The sequence below is a fragment of the Poecilia mexicana genome, unplaced genomic scaffold, assembly GCF_051168715.1.
Source record: "Poecilia mexicana isolate PSO_F unplaced genomic scaffold, ASM5116871v1 scaffold_22, whole genome shotgun sequence".
Lineage (NCBI taxonomy): Eukaryota > Metazoa > Chordata > Actinopteri > Cyprinodontiformes > Poeciliidae > Poecilia > Poecilia mexicana.
In genome coordinates this window covers 16398225-16413223 of record NW_028263391.1, presented here as the reverse complement: position 1 = coordinate 16413223, position 14999 = coordinate 16398225, and the positions used below count along the sequence as shown (strand labels likewise).

The window sequence follows — 14999 nt, the reverse complement described above, 5'->3', positions numbered from 1 at the left end:
CCCTTTCTGACTGAAGCTACGACAACGAGAAGGTGAGTGTGGAAGGAAAACAGGACTGACCAACACCTGTGTTTTTCCAGTTTCACCCCCACTATAAGGCAGTCGGGGGGGGAAAAATAAAACCAGTGAAATTATTGATACAAGAGTTATTAAAGTTGGGTAAACGAAATGTAATTAGTCAAATTGTCAGCACTACAGCCGTCACTGCTACGATTTGAGCTTACCGTAAGGTTCCCAGAAACGTAAAAACAGTTTTTTTTATTATTATTTGAAATATTACTTTTAACATATCGCCATTTTTACGTTTTTTTTTTAAACTGTATAAGAGGTGTTGCCTGACAAAAACTCCACAGTGGCACGTCATGCAGTATAAAGTTCAGATCCAAATTACATCTGGACTATTTATTAAATCTGACTAATCCTTTCATATCTTGCCTCAGTTATGACTACCAAGGTTGTTTTTATTTGCTAAACCCCAGCAATGGTAGATTATTTTTAGTACTTTATTCAAATTCATACTGAAATTACTTCATTTTCAAACAATGTGGAAATGCCCAGATGAATATGTCATGGCTCTGTAAGCCTCTGTTGAGTTAAATCACATTTGTGTTGAATGGAGGCACACCTGCTTATGTATTTAAGGTAACACCTTAACCCAGCTATCTTGTGTGACATCATGAAAAAATGAAAACAAATCAGACGAGGAGCTGTAAACCTCACCAAATCTGGTTCATCCTTTGGTATAATTTCAAAATGTCCAACAGTGATAATTAATCAATTAATTAATCAGTTTCAACAATTATATGCAAACATCACTGCTCCTGCCACTGCTCAGGAAGGACATTTGTTCTTTGTTCCAGAGATGAACAATGAAAAAAGTCCTGGACTGAAAGGCCATTGAGAGAGAAAGAAGCTGTTACTCCATAAGCAACACAAAAAAGCCATATTACAGTTTGTAAATACACTCTGAGATGAAGACCTTAATTTGGAGACATGCTCAGTTGTGTTAAGAAACTGAAAATTATGTGTTTGGCGTAACGGCCACCACAATATGTTGAGCAAAAAGAGGGAAGCAGCAGCCTCTATACAGCCAAAAAGGCAGCTTGTTCCTTCCGCCAGTTCTTTATGAACCATTCAAAAATACAAAGAAGCCTAGCTGGTGTTTGTATATAACAGACAGTGTAGCTCTTTAAAGTGTATCAACTTACACTTTGTTAAAGGCAGGCTGCGCGTCACAAAAGCTTATTGTTTTTCTATCAGCCTAGGTTGCACTTCTATAAAACCCTAAAAGTGATTATTAAAGAGTTCTGAACCCACATGTAGCAGACCTTAAATGTGTCATTTATTTTAGTTGAAGTTTTCACCATTAGTTGTCTGAAATTTACTCTAGAAATGCTGCCATCCCCGTCATTCACAGTTAGGGTGATACAAGCATCACCATTTTTTCCTCTAAGTGTAACAATGGTCTGTATGGCTAAGCAGTTTCACTTCAGTTTCATCAGACCACAGGACATGTCTCTAAAAACGAAGATCCTTGACCTGTTTGCATTTGCAAACTGCAGTCTCGCTTTTTATGTTTCTCTTGAAGAACATGCTTCTTCCTCACTGAGGGGCCTTTCAGACCGTGTGGGTACAGTTTCCGTTTCACTGTCATGTTACTGTGTTACCAGCACAATTCTCTTCATGATATCTTGGATGATTTCTTTTGACTTTCCCGTTGTGTCAAACAAAAAAGCAGTGTGCCTAAAGTGTAGCCTTACAACTTATATCGACAGGTGTTGATCCAATTAAATGAAATGTGTCAGCTAACCTATCAGAAGTTTGTGGATAAATGGTCTTTAGTTTGCAATAAATGGCTTGAGCCATAAACGTTTGGGTTATGGGTGATCCAGGATAACTGTTTAAAAGACAAACATCCCAGATACTGATCAAATGATCAAATGTATGTAAGCGTACATTTGATCATTTGATCATCGAAATGTTTACATACATTCAAAGGCTTATGTGTTCTCACCCCACTTACTGGAATTTAGCAAATTGAAATAATGTTTGCAATTATAGCTAAGCTAAAACAGGAACAGTTTGGTCTGATCTAACATCAGACAGTGTGAAAAACTTATTTGTGTATTTTTATTCAGTGTGTCTAACTATCTGGTTTCAATAGTTTTTGCAGTTTCTGTACCAACGTCCGCAATGAATGTCCCTGAGAAGAAACTAGAGAATATTTGATCTGATCTTATTTCATATTTTGCTTTCTTGTATGGTAGCAAAAGGGTAATGGGCATTACAGTCAAGTAGGTGGTTTTTGTGCAAAATGCTGAAAGTGTTGTGTGCAAGTCTGGTTTCTATTTTGCTCAATGTGTCTCTGTAGGTTACCACAGACCACAGCAGAGCAGCACTTTCTGACAGTAATCTGACAGCATAAATATGCTAAAACAGGGTAAGTATCAGCAACATCTTGGTGCATATACCTATTGTGCAAATGCTTCAAAAGTTAAAATCTGTAGAAATTCAACCATGGAGGTAAACAAGTATATAAATTAAAAAATGAATTGATAAAATAAATTATATGAAAGCTAAAGCCTCTATGCATGCATACCTGCATGCATGGAAGTGCCATGAATTGCTTAACCAAGGCTTTAGAAATAGGCAAAAATAAATCTTATGAGAGAGTGTGGAAAACACAATGGGAGGATATGAACTATGCATCCTGTTTTCAAGAGGATGTGTTTTCAAGGCACATAGTGCCATTTTATAGCATGATCAGGTAACTGTTAAATTGTTGTAAAAGTGTTTTGTATATCAAATATGACTTAAAATAAATGTTACTTCCTAATTTGATGCTTTGAAACTGAGTTTCTGTCTATTTAAAAACTCCTGCTTTTTCTGAAATTCTGCCTCCAGGAACTCATCATAACATTGCATGTACGGTTAATTTGGCTATATCTTTTGAATCAGTATCCACCTGAAAGTTCAATTATTTAGTTTTTTTTTCTCAATATCATGAATGACAAAGAAGCACCGAATACTATGCCCTTTACCAAGGGGTCTCATGGAATTACATAGAAAAGCAGCCCCACAGATTTGTACTTGACCATGAGCTTGCACCGCTTTTAATAAAATAAGATTAAGTTGTTTCCACATATTTGTCAGTTATTTTAAGCTCAGTCAGTCACACCAATCTCTGACTTATCAAAACACACAATTTTTGCCAGTTTTGAGTATAGTTTAGCAAGTGTTTGCATAGAGAGGGCATGTTTTTTTTCCTGACATGACTGTAAGACAACAGATTAGTTTGTAGATTGCATCAAAAGGTTGGTTTGGAGACCTGAAAATCCCAGAATGTGACAGTCTGCTTCAGTTCTCGAAAACTGAGTTGTAGAGTGTTGTTTTGTTTTGTTTTGCCTGCTTTACCACCCTCTTCACTGTGATTGGTTACAAAATAAACTCAGATCCTCATTTAGCCTTGCTTGCCACAGATGCTGTTTTCTTAAAACTTATTATTTGTCTTTGGGAAAGTTCAAGTTGTTAGCCTTGAGTCACCTTCCATCTTGAAGGGTGATTAAACATGTCTCTGTGTCTAACCATAAATTTAATTAAAATTTACTTTAATAAATTGTCTGAGTGTTTTTTTTACAATGTTTTTTTTATCAATTTAGTCTGATTGGACCTGTCAGTGTTCTCCATCCTTTTTCCAGCAGGTGGCAGTGTTATTTCATCAACAGCTGAAGACATTTTTAAGGGTTAACAACTTGTTTATTTGGAAAACCTGCTTTTTAGCTCATTTTGTTTGAAATTCAATGTGGTTATTGTCGTATAATTTATATTCACATTAGTCCTAACCCTGCTTCGATAACTGTAGTGATACTGAGCTTGTTTATGAGGTTAGTCACCAATCTGTGGTATGAGGTGAGTCATGTATTCACATGCAACTGCTTACCTCTGCAACCTCTGTAACCATAAAGGCTGGCATCCTTTATGATGAAATATAGATTTCCTATTCAAGAACTGGCTCTAATTCCTAGGTGTAGCTAAACTAAGTCAGAGCAAACTCAAATGTGGTAAGCATGGACTTAACTGGGCTTTGACGGTGAAAGTCTACCCACTTTAGCCACACAGTGAGGCAGCTTGTTGACTTTAACTGCTTTTTATTTGTTTTTTTCTCACTGTAATGAGCCATCCAGCCAGGTTAGAGCTGAGGAGATCTAACATGGGTCTCTTCTGGTGTTTTATTTTAACCAGCCTCCCCATGCAGAACCACGAAAACCAGTATGGGATGAATGAATGTGTTTGCTTGGAAAGGTGAGTCGCTAGAAGCACTTAATAATTCAGTGTTTGTAACAGACGGTGCATCAGAGGGTGAACACCAGCAGCTATGAATGATGGATACTCAAAAAAGCCCAAATACCCATTATTCACGTTGCTATGTGATCTAAGGACACTCTGGTGCCTCTTATCTGCCTTATCTCTTGTGCACTAACTCTTTGCGGGTAGATGTTTGACCATGCAGTTGTGTGCTCCTTTGACTTTACAATGTTGATTTCAGGAACTGGGTTTGACATTTGGCTCTAATTTGGCACCCATGAGTACCTAACTCTCCCCCATGCATTATGTAAAAGTGGATAACTGAGGATGCCAATTTGACTTCAAGCCTTATTAAACGTACACCTGATAATGGCTGTCATATGCAGGACAAAGAAACCTCCATAGTAGAGGAACCCTGGCTCACCTGTCAGGGAGGGACCTGACTATTGTTAGAAACACAGTGCTGTGAAGAAGTCTTCATTTATAAAAAGAGAAGAAAGATTTCCAACCTGACTGAGAAAAAAATAATTGTGTCCTTTGTTTAAGAATGAATTAGCCATTTGTATAGCACAGTTAGTGTACGGGACAATTCAAAGTGCTTTACAGCAACGGAGATTAAAAAGCATAATTTAAACAAGATAAAACAAATGAAAAACAAATGTGAAGTCATTGACCACTTAAATTAGGGAAAGGAAATGTAGATAAAATACTGTCAGTTTCCATATGCACAGCTAAAAATAACTGTTTTCAGCCTGGATTTAAACATTGCCAGAGTCCAGGCATGCCTCACCTCATCAGGAAGATTTCCAGATTTTAGGAGCATAATATTGAAGCGCAACATCGCTGCATTTGACTCTGGCTACCTGAAGTTTGGAGATGTATTTTGCCACTAGACCATAAAGACACTTATACACAAGCAGAGTTGTTTTAAAGTATATTCAGAAAGTCAGTGAAGAGACCTGAGGACTGGATTAATGTGGTTGTATTTCTTGGATCAAGTTAGAACTCTTGCAGCAGCATTCTGGATATTCTGCAGCTGTTTTACAGTCATGAAAACGCATCATGGCCTGATCTAAAGAAATGGATTAATGAAAAGATTACTGACTGGAAAAAAGGTATAAAGCAATTTCTAAGGATTTGGGACTCTAGCAAGCCTTTTTGAGAGACTTTGTCCACAAATGGGAAGGAAACTTTCTCAGGAGTGGCTGGGCCACCAAAATTACCAACAGCTCATTCAAGAAGACTCAACAAGCCTCAAAACAACTGAAGGACGGCAGGCATTACTTGCTTCAAGGACAGTGTCCACGTAACTGGGCAAAAACAACATCAACTGAAAACAACTGAAACAGAGTTTCAGGGCAAAAACCATTGATGACCAAAAGAGGACACAAACTCCTATCTCCCAATTCCCAAAGTCACACCTTGATGATCCCAAAGACTTTTGGGGAAATATTCTGTGAGCTGGTGAGACGAAAAATTATCATTCCTTTGAAAATGTAAAAGTAAACAGCATTTTCATAGAAGAACATCATACCATGCTGGTGGTAGTGTGAGGTCTGGGACTACTTTGCTTCTTCAGGACCTGGAAGACTTGCTATTGCTGATGAATTCCGGTTTGTGGCAGAAAATCCTGAGGGTAAACGTCTGGCCATTACTTTGTGACGTTAAGCTAAGGCCACTGGAAAATCAGCAAATCCACGTCTGAATCAAAGTTTCAAAAAACTTTTAACATGGCGAAGACAAAGTAGTGACTTGAATCTAACTATGTTATCTGAAACATTGTAGTGTTACAAAGAAGCAAAACATGAAGAAATATATAAATGGGAAATACTTAATACTTTATGAGGATGAACCTTCTACTTTTCAGTCTCAAGGCAATAATTACTTTAGATACTTCAGTAAGGGGTGTATTGGAATGTAATGTTTGTGCAATGACCTATGAAATCGAGAACAAAACAACAAATTCTTATTGTACCTTTGGTTTCATATGAATACACATATATTCAGCCAATCTGATCATCCCTAGACGATTGCCCTTTCAACTTTTCTTCCCTTTTTTTATTGCTCCAATTGACCTATGCTCTTCTACCTGCCATAAGAAAAAAAAAAGAAGGAATTACACACCCTGCAAAGTGCACACACACACACACACACGGAGAGTCATATCTCATTACCATCCTCCTGATAGTGCAGCCAGTGGGTGTTGCAATAGAAGGAGGTGGAGGGAAAGAGAGCAAGAGAGCGAGCTTCAGAGAGACTGAGCGAGAGGAAGGACGAGGACAGGCAGGGAACCAGAACCGGCATTAAAGAGACAGAAGAAAAGAGGAGCAACGTGTGGGAAGAGCAGCCCATCAGAGAAACAGCTTTCAACATATAGAGGAGGGGAGCCAGCCTGCGTCACAGCCTGTGGCTCTGTCTGTGTGATCCACGGATCTCTGGAGGCCGTGGCAGCCATGGCGTCAGAGCCAGGCACCCAGTCCAGGGTGATGTTTCAGGCGCCGGACAAGACAGAAGACCCGGCACACCGTAAGCTGGGTAAGCTGACAGTGAAGTACAACCGCAAGGACCTGCAGAGGAGGCTGGATATTGAGGAGTGGATCGACGGGCAGCTGCACCTGCTGTTTGACTGCGAGGTAGGAGGAGAGGACTGTCTCACTCTGGTGCTGTCAGCTGCTCTGCATGCATGAAAAGAGGGTTCAGGGAAAGGGAGCCACAGAAACGCTCATAGGCTCCTGCTGTGGGTTATCTATCATGCGTGGATCATGAAATGGGTGGGAGGAAAGAAGCTGCAGTTTCTGGTTCAGCAGCACTCATTTGTCATCAGCCTGACTGCAGCGTCAGCAGTATCCAGGCCCTCAAGTTATTTTATTTTAGTGATAAGATGCCTGAGAGGAATTGAGTTTAAGAACATGTAGTTGTCTACATAAACTATGTGAAGGAGGCCTATTTATTTAGACACCACATTGATCAAAACATTTGACCTTGTTGCAAATTGTGAAGTTCTGCACTTTAGATTTCTGCAGTTCTGAGACAAACATTCGTATTTACCCTGTGATAAATTACTCCGATAAGTTATTGATGGGGAGGGCAGCCGTTGGTCTTTGAGTTAAGGCACACAAGGCCATTCCTATAGAAACTGACTGTTTGCAGAATTCTGCACATGGGGTGATAAAATGGAAAGTTTAGTGGAAGGAAGAGTGTGGTAGCAACAGGGGTAAACAGGAGAGCCTCTAGAGAATTGGAAGCAAAGCCTATTCAAGGTTTTGGAGGAGCCTTAAAAGTGTGGGCTGCAGCTGGAGTCAGGGCCTGAAGAGGTACCAAACGCAGACGCATCCAGAACATGGGTCCAGCTTTCTTTTTAGCTACCTCTGAGCTCCACATTTCTTATCTAAGATCAAAGTAAATGTTGCTTTTAATTTGGAAAACAAGGTTTCAGAGTTTGGGGAAAAAAAACGGAGAGGCACAGAACAAAATTTATATTCAGTAATTATTTGAGGAACCTTGTTATTTGCTATTGGCCCACCATGTTCTATCAACTTCAAGTTGTGTTCATATTTGGTCAGCAAACTTGCTTCACTCAAACCTCAGAACTTAAGAGGTAAGGAAGGAGGAAGATGAAAAACAACAAAGCAGATTATACGAAAGCTGATAATGAGTCCTACTAAACACATCAGCATTGCCACAGGATGATTGACTCCATCACAGAGAAGCCCTGTTGAAGTATTGAGCACATGCATTGCATACTACATGGAGATAATTTTCAATAGGGTGACGTTCCTGCATTTTAAACATTTTACTTATTGGTCCAGTGTACTGGGGATTAGGAAAATAAACATTAATCAACTTGTAGGCACAGCAATACTGGCTTCATAATGCAATCCCGTTCTGTGGGATACAATCCAATTATGTCAGAGGCTCCATATTGAGTTGCTTGGCATTCTGTGAGGGGAAACCATGGCAACAGATGTCTCTTCGCCCACACGAGGCTGCTTGGCACGGTTGGAATGAGAGGTATCCGTTAAGGACTGCGAGCTTCTGGGAAACAGTGTCTCTTAGATGACAACATCTCCTCCTTTTAACCCAGAAATGGTGGAAACAAATTGTTTCTCCTTTTATTTTCAAGCTAATCAAGCAAAGAGTTAGTTGCAGTCTCCTCCCATTAGCCAAGGAAATGTACTATTGCTGCAAAGGGAGATAGTGTCTTTCATACAGTTGCAAAACAATCAAAATGTCAGAAGCAGCTCGTAAACTTGGATAGAGAAGGTATATAGCAGGAGTGTAAAGGATAAATGGAGATAAGCTAATAAGTCGTGGCAACAAAAATACAAGTGTCCACCTCGGCAAGTGGAAAATATTTGTCTTCAGTATATTTTTCCTAAGAGCAATGCTTTGCTCAATGACAAATTAGCACTTAACTTTCCAATGTTTTGCATGAGTCACTTGTGCAGAACTGGTTGTGGCTTGTCCGTGTGCACCGGGTAGTGTAATGAATTTTGCATGGGCCTTGGGGGAAGGTTACTCTGTTGGTTCTCAGAGTCTTCCGCGTGGAAGCATTTACCATCAGTCCCCTGTGTCATAGCCTAAATTATTTATCTGCATTTCTAATTCATACAAGGGCCGCCCGAGTCAGGAGTGGACCCCTTAGTTTCACACTTCACACCTTCTGAAAAGTTGGAAAATGCATTTCAGAAAAGTTTGAACAGCACTTCAATGCTTAACATTAGAGATCAAATCTGTAGTTTAAAAAACTGCTCTCTAATGAAATGCAGCGCATTTAGGAAGCAATAAGACAGCTGGAACATATTTTGTCACATAATTAACCACAAAACTTAACTTTATTTTGTGGGGATTGCATGTGATGAAAGATGTGGAAAATTATAAAGTGGGAAGAAACTGATGCAAAACATTTTATGAATAAGGACGTTATCTGTAGTTAGCATTTTCATACAGCATCTGTAAACATCACTAATCAGGTCTTCACACAGATTCTTGTTGGGATTTGGCTCTAGACTTTGAGTAAAATTTCTAACTAATGCACATGCTTTAGTCCAAACCATTCCATTGTAGCTCTGGTTGTATGTTTAAAGACGTTTTCCTGCTTGAAGCTGAACTTCAGACAGAGTTTATATTCACTCACTGCCTCTAACAGGTTTTCTCCCAGGATTTGCTGGTATTTAATTCCCTCCATCCTGCAATCAACTGTTAAGCTCTTCTGTCTTTGCAAAAGAAAGGCAGATTTCTGACATATACAACTAACAGTTGTCCTATGAACAGATGTTACCTCTGTAATCTCTGCTGCTTCTCCAGTTATACCCTTTGCCTCCTGACTGCATTGCTGATAAGCACTCTACTTGCCCAGCATGCCTAGGTGAACGGCCTTCATTTGGTAGTTGGGTTATGTATTTTACTGGATTTTATTGATGAATTGAACACTAACTACTCTGAGATGTTCAAAGATTGGGTGGACCCTACTTACTGATTAAGTGGCTTCTTCAGGCAATTTATTTTACTGATTTATATTTTGGCTTATCAGATGACAAATGAATACACGCCTCATTTGCAAAGACTTTTGATCATCATGTCACATTTTCCTTCCTCTCCTTGGTAAAATCCCAACAAAATACCTTGAAGTCTGCAGGCTGTGATTTAGAGACCAATATAGAACAATCAAAAACAATCTAAGTTGCATTCCCTCCATAAATCTGCTATTGTTTTTAAACAGAAGGTTGTGGAATTGTATAATATTAAAACCTCTTTTAACTAATCTCGCTTTCTTTCAGAGTAATTAATGGATGTTTAGACATGTTCACAGCTGGTCCTGCTAACAGGAAAAGGGAAAGATCTGATAACCGAAACACACACCAGCATTAACTCACAACAGACTAATTTTCCAGGGCTCAGTTTCCTTTTCAAAAGCATAAACACAGGGAAACGTGTAAGTAAGCATTCGCTGATTGCTTCATGGTTAAGTTTTTTTGGGATGCTTTTGCAGAAGAATGGTCCAGTGGATTTTGTTAACTAAAATGACTAATTTGCAAATTGTTATTTCTGAATCCTGTCCTCCAAGACAAGTTTTAATATACATGAATGTCAGCATTAGTGCCAGTGCTCATTCTAAGTTAAGTCTTTTCACTTCAGAAATTGCTGCAGAGACATCTGTGTCTGAAGGTCTTATTAATATTCAGCATTCCCTAGACTAAAGCAGTAACTCTCGACAAGCTGGAAACTGACTGGATATGACATAAAAACTTGTAAGTTAGAGGAAGGTTAGTGATAACTTGTGAAAAGCATCACCCTTTAATGTTTAGTGATGATCTGTATGAAGCAGTGAAACGTCAGGGTGAAGGTGGTGAAAAGAAAGTAATTTAACATTAGTTTTCTCAGTCTTCCCTCTTTAGCTTTTAGATTTATTCTTGCATTCATATTTTATTTATTTTGCATAACAAAGAATTTAAGTAAATGGCAATGTAATTAATCTCAATTTGCGGCCGTCGCAAGATAAAGCATGGACCAAAGGTTCGGCCGTAGATTTATCCTGCAGAGTTCAGCAGAATCACAGAGGGTTCAAACTTGCAGCACATATCAATTAGAGGGGCCGTAGGGGACTCTGAAGAGGCCCCATCTATTTCACAACTCAGCACTTTCACATTGATTACCTTCCTTCCTCATGAGCTGTGCAAGCCCAAGTCAAGAAAATCCCCCATCCGGAAAATATTCCCTCGAAAAACGAGGCCACACTTGTCAAATGTGAGTGCTTACTTCAGATATCATAACTCCATGAACTCTGCTGATTGCACTCCTCATTCTCTCTGAGAGTGGAGCATGGACATATTACAACCTGGCTCTACGTATCGATTGCCTTGCTGTATTTGACTTAGATGAGAAAAGAATTTGCTAGGAACACCATAAGTTGCCATAACTTAAAAGTTCATAACTTAAAATGCTCTTAGTTATAGTTAAAAATTTGACAAAACAAATTTTGAAATGGAGTTAAAGTTGCTCATTCTGTATTGCAAAATATCTCAAGCTCAGTCAGATTGTATGGAGGGTGTTTCTAAACATCAGTTTCCAAGTCTTGCCACAAATTCTTAATAGGAATCAGTTCTGGACTTTAACAGAGCCATTCTAGCATGGTATGCATTTATCAAAAATGTTTAGCTGCAGATCCGGCTGTGTGTGGTGTTATCCTGCCACAGCTGTTTTGTAGCCTCTAAAAGGTTTTCTTTAATTTTTTTTTTCCATTCCCATTCAAATCCATGGTGACCAGCTTCACTAGCATAGGTAATGAAAAGCATTCTCAACACAATGTCACACAGGATTTAATTAAGACCTATCAGGATAGATAAGCACGTCACACTTTTTAGATTTGTACTAGGGGGAGGGGAGAAAGTTTGTGATTCGTAACGTGAAAATACGAAAAAACCTTTGTCAGCTACTGCACAACAAAACCAATTGAGGATTAACATGGTGCAGAGCATGTGTGGAAATAATCCTTCAGTAATGGTTGAACTACGTGGTAAAAGGTAACCCATCCATGAAATGTGCTGCTGGTACGCGTAAACATTGGCCGACTAGAGCCCCTTCTGCCTCAGTGCTCACGAGCGCTGCTCATTAATCATTTTGTGAGAAACAACCCTTATTAGTTTTGTTTGTACTGTTGGAATAGCTCTACTTTACCTGAGACACTCAGTAACAAAAGTGATACAAAGCTTAAATGGGCATATGCCTATTGGCTTATGAATGATTTAACTATGTGGTATAGACATTTTAAGCACTACATGTAAAAGGATGACACGGTGCTTTTACAGTTCATTCATTCCTCCTCCAGTTCAAGGCTGTGGGTGGAGGATGGAGCTGACCTGTACCGTCACCCTGTTGGGTCAGTTCAGACCAATTAAGTGAGTTGGCTTAATTCAGGACTTTGTGGGGAAAACATTAAAAAAATCCACACAATAAAGCTACCCACCAAAGTTGTTATATTCCATGCCTGTTTTGCAGTGTAAAACTAATGCTGTACATTAGTGATGTAAATGTAGTGTAAATTCAAAAACAGAAAAATACATTAAATAACTTTAATTTCCATCCCAGGAGGAAGAGATTCCAGAGTTAGAAATCGACATAGACGAACTCCTAGAACTGCCCGATGAAGGACAAAGAACTCGACTTGAGGTACGTTCTATAAACGTTTAAACACTTCTCCGTCCAGGTGTTAAAAGTTGATAACAGTGTTTGTAAATTAGGTTGGGATAGGGTTTGGGATTTTCCTTTAAACTGTTCAATAAAAACGCCTTTTGTCTCTTTATTTCTTCCTTTCTTGTTTTCCCAGAGATGCCAGGTCTGCAAAAGCAAATCATCTGATTGATTTTTAGCAGGATCTCTAAGTGCTTACGTGGTCTGCATTACACAAATAAGTGTTTTGTGGGGTCATAAAATAAACAGAGGCAGTTCCAAGGCAGAGTTTTTCTTTTTCTTTTCTTAATTGTGTCTCGTCTTGGCAGCTTTGGCAACAGCAAAGTGGGTCTGGTTCCCATGCTGTACCACTGCAGATTTGCTACACAAAAGCCAGTGAATGCACCTTTTCCCCTGTTGCATAATGGACTTTGTTGAATAAGGTGTAGTCCAAAAGCTGAGATGAATTTGAAGATATTCGCTCAAAGAGTAGATTTGTAAAAACCGTTTGCTTATACCATATGAATAACATGAAATTAGAAACAAATTTTGTTTGGTTTAGAAGCTATCGATTGCTTCAGTCTAGTTTAAAGTCATGCTACCTCTTTATGCCATGCTTAACAAGATATCTAAATAAATGTGTACAACACAAGCTGAACTCTTTAAGCACACTAAATGCATGCTGGGAACCAGTGTCGCAACATTTGCAGTGAAAAAGCAATAAACATATTTTAAACATGTTTAACAGTGTTGGTTAAATGTTCTCTGCTATTTCCATTGTATAATTCTGTTTTGCTAATTTGACTCATATGAAGCTGTAATTTTGTTTCAGTATATTTTAAATGCAGCATAAAAGCAGAGGTGCCTATAGAATGAATTTAAAGAGTTTAGATAAAAAAAATGTCCTAAGCAAATCATCTTTTCCAAACTTAAATTCCTGTCTGTATAGAATTTTGTATTAGACTCCCCAGCCAAGATACGACCTGGTTGGTCCAGCATGTTTACCTGGGTGTCCATTACACTCGTGGCTCCACCTTTGATGGTGGCCCTGCTTGACAGACAAAAAAATTTCCTTTCTTGGACTAACTATTTATTTCTGTATTTCTTCTTCAGGAATTATTGCAGGAATGTGGAAAGCCAAAAGAGGTAAGTTGACGAAAAAGCTTCACTTACACATCCAAAGACAGCCAATTTTAATAGTTTACTCATTAGGACATTCATACTGTCTATTTAAAACATAGAGAATGAACATCTGCTCTCTGAAACTTCCCCACAGGAGTTTATCAACGGGCTGCTCTACAGGATAAAAGGTCTACGTAAAATGTCAGGCCCCTTGAAGAAGTAATTGTAGGTCAAATTAAGAACCAAGACGACGTGGAGCCTCTTCTTCCCCACAGGTTAAGAGTTTGTATGCCTGGAAGTGCAAATATCACATCGGGGACTTTTCCTGGCTTCTTCCCCCTCTTCCTGAGTCAGAATGGATTTTTTTCTGCTCAATTTATGAACTCTAAAATTTAAGCTCCCTTCAAAATATCAATGATGTAAAAGTGATAAACATGACACAACTATTACCCAGATGGACTCTTTTTTTGTGTAAGAGTTAGAGTGTACATTTTCAGTTTCTTATTTATGTACATAAGCATTTTGTTCAGGTAACATTGTTGTTGGAATAAAGTGGAAGCTTTTCAAAACAAGGCTGTTTGTGCAAATAATCAGATTCAGAACAAAGTGATGAACCAGTTTGTTTTATTCAACATTAATTATGCATCTACAGGTTCTGTTTGAATAAATTAGACTATTATTGAATGGTTTATTTGGGTATCAATTCAATTAAAAAGGGAACACAAATGTTTCACATAGTCATTACAGTGGCATATTTCAAGTTTTGTTAATTTTGATTATTAGGACCTAAAGCTAATGAAAACAGAAAAATAATTGTTTCTGCATCAGCGGTTCTGCCAAGATGTCAAAAAGGCCCAGGCTGGTTTAAAAGCAGCTTTTAGCTTATTTTTAATGTTGCGTTTGTGCTTAAATATAGTACTCTGTAATCATCCGGAAAATAGCAATTTGCTGTAACCCGTAATCATCTAAATCAGTGGTTCTTAACCTGGGTTCGATGAGTCGGTCTCAGGGGTTCGGCGGAGCCTCTGCCGCGGAGGTAAAGACACACTGCGTAAAGTCGTGATGACGCCCCGTTTTGCCATCACTTGCTGCAGAGGATCACGTTACATTGCTGAGCCAATCAGTGCTGCGGGAAGGAGTTCCACTCTCAGCATGGATTTGAACTTCAGTAAAGCTCACCGTTTTTACCAAACTCTATAGTCTAAATCTGCTCCTTAGTCGCATCTTTTCGGGGTTGGTACTGCCTCTAGTGGCGTGGGGGAGGTGATAAAACTAATATAATTACATTAATACATCAGAATACCGCAAATTATTTTCTGTGTCGGGGGGAGGGGGGTTCGGTGAATGTGCATATGAAACTGGGGGGTTCGGTACCTCAAAAAAGGTTAAGAACCACTGATCTA

The 14999-nt window shown here is 38.9% G+C and overlaps 1 protein-coding gene across 1 annotated transcript; it reads left to right on the top strand.

The window, feature by feature from the left end:
- Positions 1-5712: 5712 nt before the first annotated feature.
- Positions 5713-14168, top strand: ppp1r14d (protein phosphatase 1 regulatory inhibitor subunit 14D). Its single transcript, XM_014980377.2, has 4 exons — positions 5713-6938; positions 12394-12474; positions 13588-13620; positions 13751-14168. The coding sequence occupies exons 1-4, from the start codon at positions 6759-6761 to the stop codon at positions 13817-13819; spliced, it is 363 nt and encodes a 120-aa protein (XP_014835863.1). The 5' UTR covers positions 5713-6758; the 3' UTR covers positions 13820-14168.
- The last annotated feature ends 831 nt before the right edge of the window (positions 14169-14999 follow it).